At 27.5% G+C, this 16497-nt stretch overlaps 1 protein-coding gene across 2 annotated transcripts in view; it reads right to left on the bottom strand.

Moving 5' to 3' along the window:
• The window catches only part of LOC132919982 (zinc finger protein 1), a 167491-nt gene extending 165357 nt beyond the window's left edge, over positions 1-2134 (bottom strand). For both annotated transcript variants that reach the window (XM_060981968.1, XM_060981959.1), the window contains exon 1: positions 1444-2134. In XM_060981968.1, the coding sequence (XP_060837951.1) occupies positions 1444-1446 (3 nt within the window). In that variant the 5' untranslated portion in view covers positions 1447-2134. The remainder of the gene's footprint in view (positions 1-1443) is intronic.
• Between the last annotated feature and the right edge of the window lie 14363 nt (positions 2135-16497).

Below are 16497 nucleotides of genomic sequence, written 5' to 3'. Positions count from 1 at the left end.
AAAAATCTAAAACGTATAAAAATATAACAAGACATATAATTTATATCTATAAATAATAACAAAATAAAATAATGATTAATATGAAAAGCTATATACTATTGTGTTATGTTTTTTAACTTTAAGATTAGCGAAAATTGTATAGTATATAATATAGATAAATAGATAATAGACAAAATAATATTTATAGGGATTATTTATCAGTTATAACTAAAATAAATAAATAGCTAATATATGAAGAATCAATTCATCGATAAACTGTATTCACGGATAAACAAAAGTTCACATGTAACGAAGGCCCAATATTATATACGTAAATACTCGTTTACCACGGAATATGATATTATATGTATTACTTATAATATATTATTATATTATTTTATTAGAGTAAAAGATAAAAACAAAAAAATTATGTATAGATATATTTTGTTTATGTATGACTATTATATAATGTCACATGTGTGTAACTTTAATAATGTCAAAACTATTAAATTTAATTATATATAATATAATATATTTATATATGCACAGATAGAAATCTGTATTGGCTGAATTAACAAATAACTATTTTTATTTTAACTCATTTTAATTAAAAAAAATTATTCAAAATTTTATAAAATACATTTTTTGTATTTATTTACTTATTATTTTAATTTGATAAGTTATATCTGATTAGTATAATACGAGAGAGTAAATGTGAAATTCGAAAAAAAAATTATTAGCTCTATTGACATATAAGCACACACACAGTGAATATTGTTTACAGTGTATAAGTACATATATATATTATAATATAATATATATATAGGCTATAGTATAGTATACGTATACCGCAGTATACCTACTATAATCTTACTACATACGAGTATAATAAAATACTCTACATGGTGATCATGATATACGTGGTTGTAAGGTGACAAAATTAAAGAACCGGTTTATTTTTTATTTTAGTGTCGTTACAGATAATAATGAAAAAATTAAAAAAAAACTCCATAGACCAAGGGGATACTATAGGGGATGCTGATCTAATTTCAAGCTTTAAAAAAAACCGTTATGAATCAGCAACACTCATTGTCGCTACAATCCTAAATGTATATAACACCCTTAAAATCGCAAATGTCATTTGTTATATTATATGATATAGTAGGGTGAACAAAAAAAAAACAGGTGAACCCTTAGGGGTAAGAGGGTGACGTCACACGTGGGTGGCGGCGGCGGCAGCCATGTTGCCCGGTAGTATAGTAGCACGTGCCAGCGGCGACCGTGTGACCGCCCTCGCGGCATCAAAGAGGGTTAAAAAAACACAATGGCTCCAAAAATCTTTGGCCGATCTACCGTGATCTACATAAAAATATTCGAGACACATCGCTGGGTCGACTACTGAAGGATCGACGAAATACAAAAAATTCTATATGACTATAAAATGATGCAAACAAAAAAACTTACCATTTTTCCGCTGAGGTTTCGCTTGTTTCCTCCTTCCTCTGGACGGTGACAAAAGTTCTACAGGTCTGTTCTGGTCCTCTGTTAGTGATTCCATTTCTCATTGAAACGGTCGTACCATCCACGACAGCGGGTCCCATCAATTTCCTATGGCCGCCGGTTGAATATACGCGCCGCACTAAGGATGGTGTATTTGTGTATATATAATATATAATATGTATAATATATAATATATTGAAACGATTTATATAAATTAATTTGATCTGATTTTTTCGTACAAAAGATAGAATAATAAATATAACGACGGTATAATATATGTGTGTGTTTGTTTTTTAAGAGATAGAAAAATAATATGATAAAAACGAGAAGCGCACTTTTGATGAGGTATTATTTGTCGAAGGATCAAAAGTGGTATGGGTTTGGATGTCTGAGGGGAATTTAGAGGGGAGGAAAAGGGTTAAGTCCGAGTGGGAAAAAAATGTCGCACGGATGAGGTGTCGTCGGACCGCGAACGGGCCGTCGGGATGAAAGACGGGCGAAAAGACGTGAAGGAGGAAGAATAGAAGAAGAGCATAGTACGCGCGGAGAGCGGGTGAAAAGTGCGTGGCGCGGACGTCAAACCACCGGCATTGCTAGTCCGGACTGCTGATATTGCCGCTGCCGCCGTGGACGCGCGCACCGTTTCCAGGGGGACCGTCTGAGTGCAGCACACGGCGTACACACGTTGCGTTGTGCAGTGGTGTTGTTCCCGCGCGCCCGGTGGATGATCGGCGGGGGTGAGGGGAGACGACGACGGCGATGCGTCGAGACGGCTGGTCGTCGGCGGCGGCAGAGCGGCAATTTATTGTGAACGGTGAATCAGTGATCGCACCGCGGCGTGGGGGTAAGTGGGCGTGTTGTAATCCTTTCACACGATAAAATTGATCTCCGCCGTAACTGATGTCACATTACCCTAGATTCGCGCTGCAAACGGTGACGGGTTCCGATGGTTTTCTGGTTTTTTTTAGTATATTTTGATTATATTTATTGTTGTACGTATTTATTTGTCATTTAATTTACCCGAGGTGACGAAATATCTATTATTCAGCCATTTACATACCTATTGCCGAAAGCTAAAATTAATACGGGCACTGCATCGCATCATATCTTATTTATCGTAATGCGTATGATTCTCAAAATAAAACTTATAGTATAACACATCCCATCCCAGCAATCGTCAAACATTATTAATATATAAAAAGTAAAAACAGTTAATGATGATGGGAAAGATCTAAAATTGTTATACAAGAATTGTAGCGTTCCTTGAAAAGTCCCGATTGAACAGATAAATTATAAATTAAATGATACATTTTTTATAAGTATTAGTATTTACCAATTTAAAATTGGTAATTTTTAAACTAATATCATTATACTATGGATTTATTATTTCAAATCAGTTATAAAGATATTTTAATTCAATTTTATTGACAAGTAGATATATCATCATATATAATATAGCCTATATTTAGGCAATGTTGAGATACATTTACGAATACAAGTATTTGAATAATACTTTTTAAATACTTTCAACATGATGTATTTTTAACGTATTTTAAATACCTATACCTACTTTATCTGTTTGAATACTTTTTATCTTTTTTTTGTTTTGAAAAATATTATTTATTCGTTATTCCACTCCAATAATGGCTTTATTTAACGTAGTCCCATCAACTTTCACAAAAAAGAACCAATATGACTTTTGATCATATCATATTTCAGAAGTACGTAATACACAATTTACTACCTAAATAAATATAAATTACCATCAACTACAAATACTATATAGTATTGTATTATATTACGTTAATATAATCTATTAATCTATAAAATAATAAGCAAAAGTATTCTTTACAACACTGCTGTAGGTTTAATTAATAAACTAACATTTTTATATATTTATTTTTATCAATTATATAGTTATATCTGCTCAGACATATAATACATATAGGTAAGGTTAAAAAATCTAATACTCTACACGTTTTTATATTTATAAAATAATATGCACACAATATATACCTACATTATGACGAGTATATATCTGGTACAATAAAGCAAAGATAGACTAAATTATATATACCTACCTCCTGTATACGTACTTATATAATATGGTATGTATTATATTGTATATAATATTATATCTATTTATTTTAATAATTATATATTTATATATATGTAGCATGAAATACAATATAAATAAGTAATAACTATTTCTATTATTTTTATCATTATCTGGTGTTAGGTACTTTTTGAAGAACGTATGAAATCAGCGCTCGAAAAGTTTCAAGCACCTATAGACTATAGCAATTAAAAATGATTTGTCAAAATTATCGGTTTTTTTTGAAGAGCTACTTCATATAAAAACAGACAGTAAAATTATAAGTACCTAGCTTATATATATTATAGTAAGAAAATTGTTCTTAGAATAAAGAAATGTTTTGAAAATAGGTCCCGAAATTCCTGAGTAAGAATAATGTGTTATTATAAATTATATTATAATGTTCTTTGATATTATTATAATATAGCACGACAAAAAGAATTTTTATTGGAAGTCATTACTCATCTCTCATCAATATATCCTCTCCGTCAAAAAATTACCTTAAATTAATTATAATAATTTAAATGTATAAAATATAATTGAATATATATGTAATTTTAAATAACATATAACTAAAATAATAAATATTAAAATATCAAATAAGTAAATAGTTGTAATAATAAACTTTTATATTTTAATTTAAAACTATAGTTTTATCACAACATTACTTAGGTTTATATGCATTAATACATTATACTAATACTATATATTATATATATAACAGGTACTTAGAAATAATTATAATGGTGATCCGCAAATAAAGTATTATAACAATAAGTTTATAATATGTATAAACCATATATATTATAGACATATAAACATATAGTATGGAAGTTTTTTACACTAATGATTTGTTTTAAGAATTCTATTCCAGTTATTTAGGGAGAAGTTAGTTATACTTATTAATTATTAAAACGCACACACGCTAATGCTATAATTATAAATATATATATTTTTAGTTGTTTTATAAGGTAGCCGGTAGGTATTGAACATTATAATTAATACAAAATTTTCAATGGTTATGGATTATTGTTTAAAAAAAGAGACAACGCATATATTTGTGACATTTAATGAAGAAAAAAATTCAACCCATTTCCATAATTTTTCATTCGTCTACGTTACATATCTAGAGTGAACTTTCTATTCTATAGCATAATAAGTAATAACGACGATATTTTAGATTTAAACTGTCGAAGCAATCGAATGACTCTGTATGTTACGAAAAAACATTCTTAGTATAAATACCTTTTTTTGTACCTCTCATCGTTATATTCCCAACTATATTTATACATATTATATTGTATAAGAAATAAGAATAATACATTTTATACAATCAAATTTAATTCCTTAAATGCAGTTTTAGAATTAGCAGAAAGTCCAACCAATATTTTTGTATTAAAACAGTTAATAGTGTATAAAACCTAAATTTTAAAATATAGCTTTATGATATTATTTTTTATGTGGAGTATATGGGAGGAAAATATATAACGAGTGGAGTCTTTATAGTTGTTCTACATCTTGAATACCAAACAAGAATGTAATTAATAATGAATTAATCATATTAAACTTTTATATAGACTTTTTAGTTGAAAACTTGTGCAGGTTATGAAACTCCATACAATTATACAGTATAATAAGTACATACTAATATGGTCATATTATACTTATTTTTAAATATACAATAAAGTAATAAATTACGTTTTCACTGTTATTATAGAAATATATTCCCTAGTAATGTTCCTAATAATTTACAATTAAAAAGAAATATTTAGATAACTGGTTATTTTCAATTAAATAATTTTCTAACAGTACTCTTTTTTAAATAAGAATAAATAGTATAGGTTATACCTATAGCTGGTACCTATCTACTATTCTTACTATAATATTCTTAAATCACAATACGTTGCATTATATAATGTCTTTAAAGTTACTTTACAATACATATAAAAAAAATGTATACGTATTACAAGATATTTACGTCGAATTTTAATTATAAATTGTCATCATCATAATACTTTGCAGGTCTATCCCATGAGGAATGAGGAATGAACTTTTTTTACTGCAATACTTTAAATACCTATACAATTAATATTGATTATTCATAAGTGGTTCCTAAAGTAATATTTTATTAAATTTTTTTTCCTCAAGTTTTTCGTTGTGTACCTTATTGTATTATATAATATTTTAACTACTCAACATATTCATAAAAAATAATACACGCATTATTTATAAAATTATAAATCAATTTGGAAAATCTGTTTAAAGATTCAACTAATAGGGACACAATAATTCATATGTACAAAAAGTTATGTAGGGATGGTTACTAGTCACCCCACTCTAGGGTACAGTATAAGTGTGATTATGCTATTATAGACCCCACACACCCATTTATAACAAATTAATTTATAATACCTAATACGAAACAATAAAGAAGTAGTGCTACCTAAAATAAGAAACGAAAATAACAACAAATTAGACTAATATTAAGATAATATATTACTCGTATATTACGAGGATAACAACTCACTATATAACATATTTGTTTTCCCTGAGTAATGAACTCTGACATTATATGAATTTCAATATCATATACATAACAAATTGGCGTTTAACTGAACCTGTTGTTAGCATTAATATAATGAGCAAATTTACCTATATATTATCAAAATTAAAATCATATAAGAACATTAAGTCTGTGTATCTATACGTATGATTTGTTTCAATATTTCCATTTTTTCATAATACACTTAGGTATTAAAATAATAATAATTAACTAATAACAAAATAATTTAAAAATAAAAAAAAATTATTAATATTTGAAAGAAACCAAAATTATGGATATCATATTTTCCAGATTTACATGTTTTGTTGAATTGTTCAGTTCATAATTGTGCGTGGTAGATATACATAGGTATTACTATGGCACTATTTCAACAGAAAAGTAGAAAATGCAAATATAAATAATTTTTATACATTTCAAATATTTTCGATTACCTATTCATCTTGATATTAGGTACAATATGTAAACAAAATCGATTTTATAGAAAAATGTAGATGATTTTATGTTAATATTCACGTATTTTCCGTAATATTTTCCCCAAACGAATTCAGGTACCTATATTTATCGTTTAAAAGGTAGGTATAATATACCTATATACCCAATCTAGAGACTAAAATCTATATGATATAGTATCGTATAACGCCAATAGATAGGCGATAATGTACATTTATAAATTCACTGAAATATGTACTTGAGTCAATAATAATTGACCTAAAACCATTTTTTATTAGAAAATAACGATGATATTCTCGAGTAGGTAACTAGATAAAAAATTAAAAATCCAGACAAATTATATGATGTTGTAGTGTTGTACACGCTGTAGAGTAGGTATCAACGGGATCATGGTTCTAAAATACTATATTATTATATCATCTCTTATTTGCTTGATTCACATCATTCACAACCCTTGCGGCCTTGAGGAGGCCTGGATGTTCACTGCCAAGTTGCTCAACAACGAGTCGCGTCGAACAACCATTTTATCAAATTGTGGAGAACTCGTTTAGCACATTTAGAACAGATTAAAATGATTAAACAGAGAGGAAACTTAATCTCCCAAGACTAAGATAAAGGGAAAATTATCTACTCTCTGATTCAGTGTAGTATATAAAAAATAATTGAACGGAAAATTAGGCAGTTATTAAAATATTTATTTAACTAAAATATTCATAAAATTATGTTTGTTTTTATTATTGTATTTTTGAAAGGATTTTTGTATGATATTATATACCTATTACCTTAAATATCAAGACAGATGTCAATAGTCATTATTCATATACAAAATAAACTTTTTGATTTATGTTTTAAAAATTGTATTGTTGGAGTAGTGAGTGCATAGTATTACTTGTAACTGCATTTTGACTAATCCCGGATGACAAATGGCCTAGAACTAGCACTTCTATAATTATAGGAGATTTTACAACGAAATTCTAGGAAACGCGTTTTAATAACCAGCACGCTGTAAATATTGATCATTTTTAATAATTTAAGCCTTTATGGCATGGGTATTTTGTAAATAATTGTGTACCTATCCTCTTTATGCAGCGTTTGGGGAAACAACTATTAGCCTGTAGTACTTAAGTTGAAAGTGGATGCAGAGAACGAAATCTCTTCTCTTTTAAAAAAAAAATATTTACATAATATGTAGTGTATCCCTTTTTAGTTATATTAAATAAGACATTTAAATATTCTGGTAAATACAATTATAGATATATTGTATACATATTAGTTGCTTTACCACTGGAGCTACTCTTAATTAATAATTTATATATTGTCTAAATATACTTCAATAATAATACATATTTAAGTATTAAGTATAATTATTAATTACATTTTACCATTGTTTTGACTGGACATCACAATTGACATGCCTAATTTGTATTATTAAAATGTACATTATTGTTTTTATAATTTCTTGAACTTCTTGATCTACTTCTTTTTCTACATCTCCTCGATTAATGATCTGTTCGAGTTTTGATTATTTAAACATTTTAAACAAGAGTTTTAATCGTTCTATATTGTTCACAACAAAATTAGGTATGAATGGTACGATTAACATTTTGATTGTCATTTAACTTAAAATCATGAGTTGAAACGTTGTTGCTCGTGAGGTGTTTATTTCTGTACTAGTGAGTTAGGCGTATTAAAGTTTAAAGATATATCAATTTTGTATTTTTGTCTACTTAATTTTATTATTTATTCATTTATTATTATAATGTTATTACATCATAGTAAAACTGATTTTCATGAACAGTGTTGCCACTTATTGTCGTTCAATTTTATTACGTTATCGATTCATAAGGCACCATGGTCCATGATTATTTTGCTCAGGCTTAATAACGACGACCATGAACATAATATAATATACTGTATAACGACTAATAATGGTGTTAACTACTAGAAAATAATATATATATATATATCTACAAATTAATTTTAGAATAAAGAAACTGAAAGAAAAAAATGTAAAAATGCAATAACTTTTAAATATTAATATATTATACCAAATGGCAAATTACAATGAATGATGGTAAAATAATTATAAACATATAGTTTTAATAAAATACCTAATTCAAAATACATTATTGGAGTAATTGGTACGACTGATATACAGCGGTAGTTTTAATGTTGATTTTGAATTCACCTATACGTTTGACTAACCATTTTATTATTATGGCTGTGTATCTCTTCTTTTTCACTGTTCACTCCCAACTACTTGGGATCGGCCTACACCCCCATAGAGCTCTGCCCTTACAGGAGCGTATTTACAAGAGAAGAATGATATGGAGAATAAAACCCCTCTTGGATTTTTTTTTTTTTTTTATTGATATAAATATAATATCGTTTTGTGTATTTTTGGTATTATAAGATAATATTATAGAAATACAGAAAACATTTATCAAAAATGCTACACTTTATAATGATATTGAATATTGATACATAAAGCATTTGCGAATTGTATGGTCAAATTGGTCAATGCCCATTGACATCACTACTTATTTCCAAATAGCTAAATATAATTTAAAACGTTTCATATCGTAAAATATCGTCGGTCGTCAATCATCATTATTATTGTCAAAAACTATCCGACTATAGGTAAAGGTACCTAACCAATAACCATGTTTTTAATAATAAGCGTTTGGTTGCTATTTTAAGGCAAATAGTTCGTGGAACCGAAGTAAATGATAAACATGATACAATATTTGAATATTCAGCAACTCGTTATAATGCATCAAAAACTTAAAACGTATTGCAGTCTGCAGGGTGACGCCGCGAAGGCATGTAATATTAATGGCCAATGGGTATGACTGTATGAAGGTAATTGTAAAAAATATTGTGATAAAATAATTAAATAATATATATTATACAAAGTATAAGAGTATATTAGTACCAGGCCCTGATTTATGCAAGTGCAGATGGAGCACCTGCACTTGGCCCCCAATTTCTGGGGGCCCGGGCTCTGTAAGTTGTAGAAAATTGTTTTTTTTTTTAAATTAATTCCACAAAAATGTATTTTCTAAAATGTAATACCAACTGTCAATGTTAAAAGTTTAGTATATTCTTATCATTAAATTGTCAGTTGAATTTTGGTTAATTTTGTCATTCCACACCCCAGTGCTAATCAGTTACCATCACAAAATATTAAAATAATAATAAAAGAAAATTGTTTGAACATCGGAAATATTTGATATCTATAATAACTAATTTAAACTTTTTTATGTTATAAAAATAGAAATTATAGAAATTGGTCATTTTAATTATATAAAATGAATTGTTAAATTAATAAGTTATTTTCCATTTTTATAATTTTATGGAAGACTGAAAATTAATTATTTTAATTTAAATTCATATAATAAAATTCTTAAGTATTTTTAATATTTTAATATAGTATAATTTTGTTATGGTATTTAATTAGTATTGTTTTTTCATTGTCCTTAATTTACTAGACCAAGTAACTAAATTGTATTTATAGTACATTAATTTTGTAAAATAGTTATTTCTATCTCATAGACATACTAATTTTTAGATTTTCATTTAACTTTAAATTTTAAATCATTTTAAGACTTTTGTAAGTGACTTGTCATTAATGACACAAACAATATCTGACTTAACAACTTTTGCACATATTACTTAGCTGTAATAACACCCATTAATTTGATTTTATTAAAGTCAGAGATATCAGCGACAGCCATCATACTATGTTGATCAATACATACTATTTTTTTAAACTAGTTAGGTACCTAGTATCTACTTGGTTTATTTACAACTTTGAAAAGAACAGTTTTATAAAATATTACCTATGCAAGAAAATCAATAAATAAATCTATAATAAATTAAAATCTGTAACTATTTCAATATTTTAGTAATTGAGGTATTATAATAATAGTATAATACCTCAAAAATTATTATAACTTACTATGTGTAGGGAATACTAAGTCAAGTATTGATGTTTTAAAATTCAAACATGATTATTAATCATTAAAATTAGTATGTCTATGAGATTGAAATAACTATTTTACAAAATTAATAAATAATGAATAATAATGTTACATGTTACATTTATGTTACATATATTGTATTGTGTTATTATCAATAACCCTTAAAAATTAAAATAAAATAATTAAAATGATTTTTACTATAAAATAATTGTAGTTCTTAAAAGGCCTAACTGCCCTAACTGCTGTTAGTCTGTATGCAATGAGCCTGAAAATCAGCAGGCTGTTTGGCAAATAATAAGTAGTTCGCAAACGGGCTACGCCATTGCAAAGAGCCTAGTCTTTTTGCAAAAAAACTAATTTTCCATATGGCCTACGACAAATATATATTTTCGTTCAACGTTCTGGATAATTTCAATAACAGAACACATATCTGAATCAAACTATAACACTAAATTGCCTACTATAATTATTTAAATTATTTTTGTCATTTATTGTTGCATTACTTTATTTTTTTATTACTTTATTACTTTACTTTGTTTAAATTTAAAAATTAACTGATTTAATGGTTTAATCATAGTTATTTATGTGTTAATAATTTTAACCCTCAACATTTAGTAAGTAGTAGTAGTAGTAGTGATGGTGATACTAAATGTAAATTCCCTCAGGGAAACTATATATTTTCCAACGTATCTCCCCGCTTGGTCCCTGCCAAAATTCTATAAACGCCACGACCACTGGTTTCATATCACTTAATTACTTACATCAGATACCTACTTTCGTCTTATTATTTATTTCGGGGTCCGGAACCTTTTCTTATAAATGATCCATTTTTTTCAAATAACTACAAAATCATGATTTTAACAATCACTCTGGTTAAGATAAAAAAAATATGCCATCTTAGAACAAAAAATAACTAATATTATATATTTTAACAAAACAATTACATTGGGAATTAGTAAAATCATAATAATAAGTCTCAAATTTAAAAAAAAACTTTATTTCATTAATACATTATAATTACTACGCATTACATTATTACGAATATTGTCTATTGTCAGTACAGATATAAAAATAACATATTATTTTATTTTATTATACCTACCTACAATTATAAAATACGAAAAAAAAAACTTATCTATTTAATTAGCGTTAATTATTTTTTATTTTACGGGTCTCGATATTGATGCATACTCCAAAGATTGCATAATTCTAAGAAGCCGCAGTTTCCCGACCCCTAGTTTATTCTATCTATTAATTTCGCTTTGATCTTCCTCTGCCTCTTTTCTTCTACATTTCTGCGTGCCTACTATTACATACTTTTCATCTTGTTTTTCTTTATCTCTCGCTCTATGGCTCATTGAAAAGCTTTGTGGCTATAACAAAACCCTTCCACAATTGGCACAATTATCCCTCTATAAGTGCATTCTTTCCAATTTGTTGCACTCATATAGTCATATATAGTTATTCCATGTACGCCATCACTAATAATATAATTATACCTCTATAGACTGTAACTATAGCTTTTCGCCTTATTCGTACAATGTTAATAATGTTATAATAATCACACTAATCCAGGTTTCCAGCTATTTATTATTTTGCATGTCTACCTAATACCTATAGATTATAGTTCCCCAACACCATATTCTATCAATTCTGTATTTATTCCGTCACCGCCAGGAAGTTTCCAGTTTTTACGCTTTGAATTGCCTACTTATAACTCGAAGGTTTCCATACTTAGCAGGTCCTCGAAATACTCTTTCTACTTTCTATCTGTCGGTAAATTTCATTTGAACAATATATCAGTGTGTCATTTCTATCTCTGATAATTCATTATGCTGAACTAAACTACCTTTATCTATCCTACTATTTTAACGTTTTAAGTAGCTGGTACCAAACTTTTTTCCGATATGACCATTGACCATTGTGCTAGGTAAGGTTAGGTTAAAACTTAAAATTCTCCATTTTTCTTCGCCTTCTCTACGTTTATAAATGTAAATTTTTCTTACTTGTAATAAGTAATTTGGTTTATTGGGTTTCAGTTTCTTAAATAATTTAGTCGTGTACTCGTGTAGTCGTGTCTATTTCTATTCATTATCCTGTAATAATTATTATTCATTATCAGACCATTTTTGTTTCTTGAATTTGACTATAACATGATCTATTTCTCTGCTTGGTGTTAAGTTGGGGTACTAAAAGAACAAGAATAAGCCTTTTTTAAATATCATATTTTTAAATTGTGCTTATTATAAAATATAAATAATATATTAATATATATGTATATGTTATAAACGGACGTCGTATCCCCATGTGTGGTTGACGTCTAAAGTTATATAATATATACTAAAGTCTTATAGTAAATACTAAATAATGAGTAACTTAAAATTTAAAGACAATTTATAACCTTAAAATACTCATAAACTTGTTTTAAAATTAAACTATAAAAAAATATTACATTGAGCCTTGAAATACTTATGTTCTTGTCTTTAAATTAGATAACAAACAGGTCAAATACCTAGGTCCTAGGCGGTGTTTACGGTGGTTCACCATAATTCATTACAGCCCAATCCCTAAATAAAGTATGAATTACAGGCCGGGTTTATTTAAATATGTATATCGTCTATATACACAATATCACAATATATATTATAGGTATTGAAAAGTAATTATAAAATAATTTACTAAATTAATTATTATTATTACCTACATATTTTCCAAAAATGTAATAAATATTCAAATCAAATTAATCAATTTTGTTAGATACCAAATTAATAATAATAATATAATATGAATAATTTTTTTTTAGTTGTAGAGTATAATAATATATTATAATAATAATATTAAAAAAAATAATGAAAGTACCTTATCGTTTAAATAATATTGTTTTGTCAGGTTTAGAATATAATATAATAATGTTAGAAAAATAAAAGTATTGGTACACAATTTAATATTGTTATGTCGTTTTATTTTAGATTCTGAACGGAGTGATGAACGTATTGATTTTACAATGATGTGTGTTTTTTTATTTTCATGTCTGTCATCACGTTTTGGAGTAATAATAGTGCTTTGATTTTTTGACTTCAGCCCTTCTTTGAAAAGGAAATTGTACATTGGGGGGTCAAAAGTAAAAAATTTCCAGTAGTTTTCAAAAGTGTCAGGAAAAACCCCGAAAAAGTAACGGCAAAACAGGAATTTTTACACATAACCACTTTTCGACCAAATCGATTTTTTGATTTTGCTGTAGGTAACTCAAAAACAAATCATTGTAAATACTTGAAATTTTCATCAAATGTTTATATTAGCGTTATCTATTTACAATTAAATTTTCAAAATATTTAGAATTTTTTTAAGCTATTTATAGACAATTGAAATTTTTGATTTTTCTAAGTTTTTTTTTTTGAAGTGCCTATAAAAAAACTTTGGCTCACCAAAAATCTTTAAAAATTAATACAAGGTTTATAAGTTGTACTTACTTATTACTTATTGTTACTCACAATTTTTTTGATAAGCATTTAAAGTTCAAATGTTTACAAAATATATGTCAAAATTGCGAAAATTTGGAAAGAATTTTGAAGTTGAAAATTCATAAAATTTTTGTGATTTATATCTAAGGTTAAAAAACTCAATACAAGGTTCTCCATAGCTTTTTCTTCAAATAACTGTAAAAAGAACTCCAACGTCAATGTAGAAAAATTTTATGAGCGTATGAAATTTATTTTTTTACGAAATCGAGTAAAATAACGATATATTACAATTTAAATATAGGTAATAATATAAATAATATAATATATCCTACTAATTAACCTAAACTGACAAATCATCTCCGTTCAGAATCGTATTTCGTATACAATGATGATACCTTTCCTTTCATTGCATTCAAATTTAACACATCCATTATAGTGACCTACTCATCTCCATCTCTACTATACATGTATGCAGCAGAGCGATATCCACTTGCCCACCTTTATTTTTCTTTACTTCTGCATTTTATGTTTTTATGCATGTTTTAGATTGAATTTCTAATGACACATTAACGAAGTTATAGGTATATATTAGGAGGTTAAAAATTAAAATATAGCTAGTGTAGAACGATACATAGGTAGAGGTGATAGAACATAGGTATATCGTTAACACAGTTATATAGGTAGGTACATTTTTTTTTCAACCTCAAGGTTCAGTGGCGCAACCAGTGGTGGTGGTATGTTTGTGTCTGTGTGTGTGGGGGGGGTTAAGGGGTTATAAGTTTGTAATCCTCCCGAAATTTCCGTGTAGTCTGGTATAATAACCTTTGTACTTACCTTATGTATATATTATATTGTAATAATGTAACCTCCTCCTCCCAATTTTTTTTCTAGTTGCACCAATGCCAAGGTTGGTTTACAACTCCAATTTTCCATTCTGACCGATTGCTCGCTTTCTCTTTAAGTTCTTAAAGGTTTTGACTCTTGCATTATATTTAATAATTTGTCCTATATAAGAGTTTTGTGGACATCCTGCAGTTTTCTTTCCTTCTATTATACATTTATACCCTCTAATATTATATTATGCATCTATTCGGGCGTCTCAGGACATCATGTGTCCAACCATTTTCCAACACCTTGTTTTAATCACATCTATGAGTGTACGTTATTCTTCCACAGTGCTGAGTACTTGTTCATTTGTTTTCCGCTCTATCCAAGTATCCAACTTATCCTTTCCATACACCACAACTTAAAGGATACTAGTTTTTTATTTTCGGTATCATTTATTATCACCCATGTTTTACATCCATATGTTACACAACACTCCATACATATGTTTTAATAAGTCTCTTTTTGATATTGAGATGTTATTTTTTTTTTAAATGAGTGATTTATGTTTTTTACTAAAAGCAGTTTTTACTAATGCTATGCGTTGTTACTTGTTTTATTTTTTGGACGCTCTTACCATCAAATGTGATTTTGCTCCCTAGGTATACCATTTAGGTCAGACAAAGATCTTCGTTTTTGCACTATTTATTTTCATTTCTGATGTTGTAGGTAAGCTTTTCATTCATTTCATCAGCTGCACGCTGTATCTGTCTCTGCTATTACCACAATGTAATCTGAAAATCGTATCATTTGAATTTTGATTCTAATATTTAGTCTTGTTAACTTTGCTTTCACTATATTTATAACTTTTTCGATGTACCTAGCAGTTATATAATGGAGGTGATAACGTACACCCTTGTATGAATCCTTTTTTTATTTGAGCGTTAGCAATGATTTACTTTAGAACTTAGGTAATGATAATTACTCAGGCCGTAACTCACCTACAACTAAAATATTTTCGGTCCAAAAATCGAAATTCGCCAGTTTCCAACATCGTAAACGACACGTTGGGCCGCAACTCACCCACAGCTAAATTAGAGGTTGGTATCTACTCTAATATTAAAAACAACAGAAGAAAACAAATTGCAATGTTAATCTAACTGGATAAATTACTAGCATACCTACCCTTAAATAAGTTTAACATAAAAGATGAATAGATTATTTAACCACGTTTAAGACAACAAAATATAATTAAAATGTAACTTATTACTTACTATATTATTATTAATACCTACCTACCTAATAATTACTACATAATTTATATTTATTTGCAATACATGCATTAATAATTCAATTAGCATTTTATTAATATTAGATAATGTCATTATAAATAGTTAAGTCACTGAAAACATAACTAGAAACCAAAGAAATCTTCAAAAAGCTACATGATAAGAACCCTCCTTTTCCTCTTCCACCTTGCTATCTAGGCAAATAGATATAATTATATCTTATACTGATATAATAACAGATATTAAATACTCTTACCTTTACACTCTTTAGAGCTTAGATTGAGAAATTGATTTTAATTATCTGATCTTGATACATTGTTGCAGAGGCGTCATTCTAATATTTCCTAGCGTA

The sequence above is a fragment of the Rhopalosiphum padi genome, chromosome 1 (genome assembly GCF_020882245.1).
Source record: "Rhopalosiphum padi isolate XX-2018 chromosome 1, ASM2088224v1, whole genome shotgun sequence".
NCBI classification, from domain to species: domain Eukaryota; kingdom Metazoa; phylum Arthropoda; class Insecta; order Hemiptera; family Aphididae; genus Rhopalosiphum; species Rhopalosiphum padi.
This window is presented reverse-complemented; position numbering and strand designations above follow the sequence as displayed.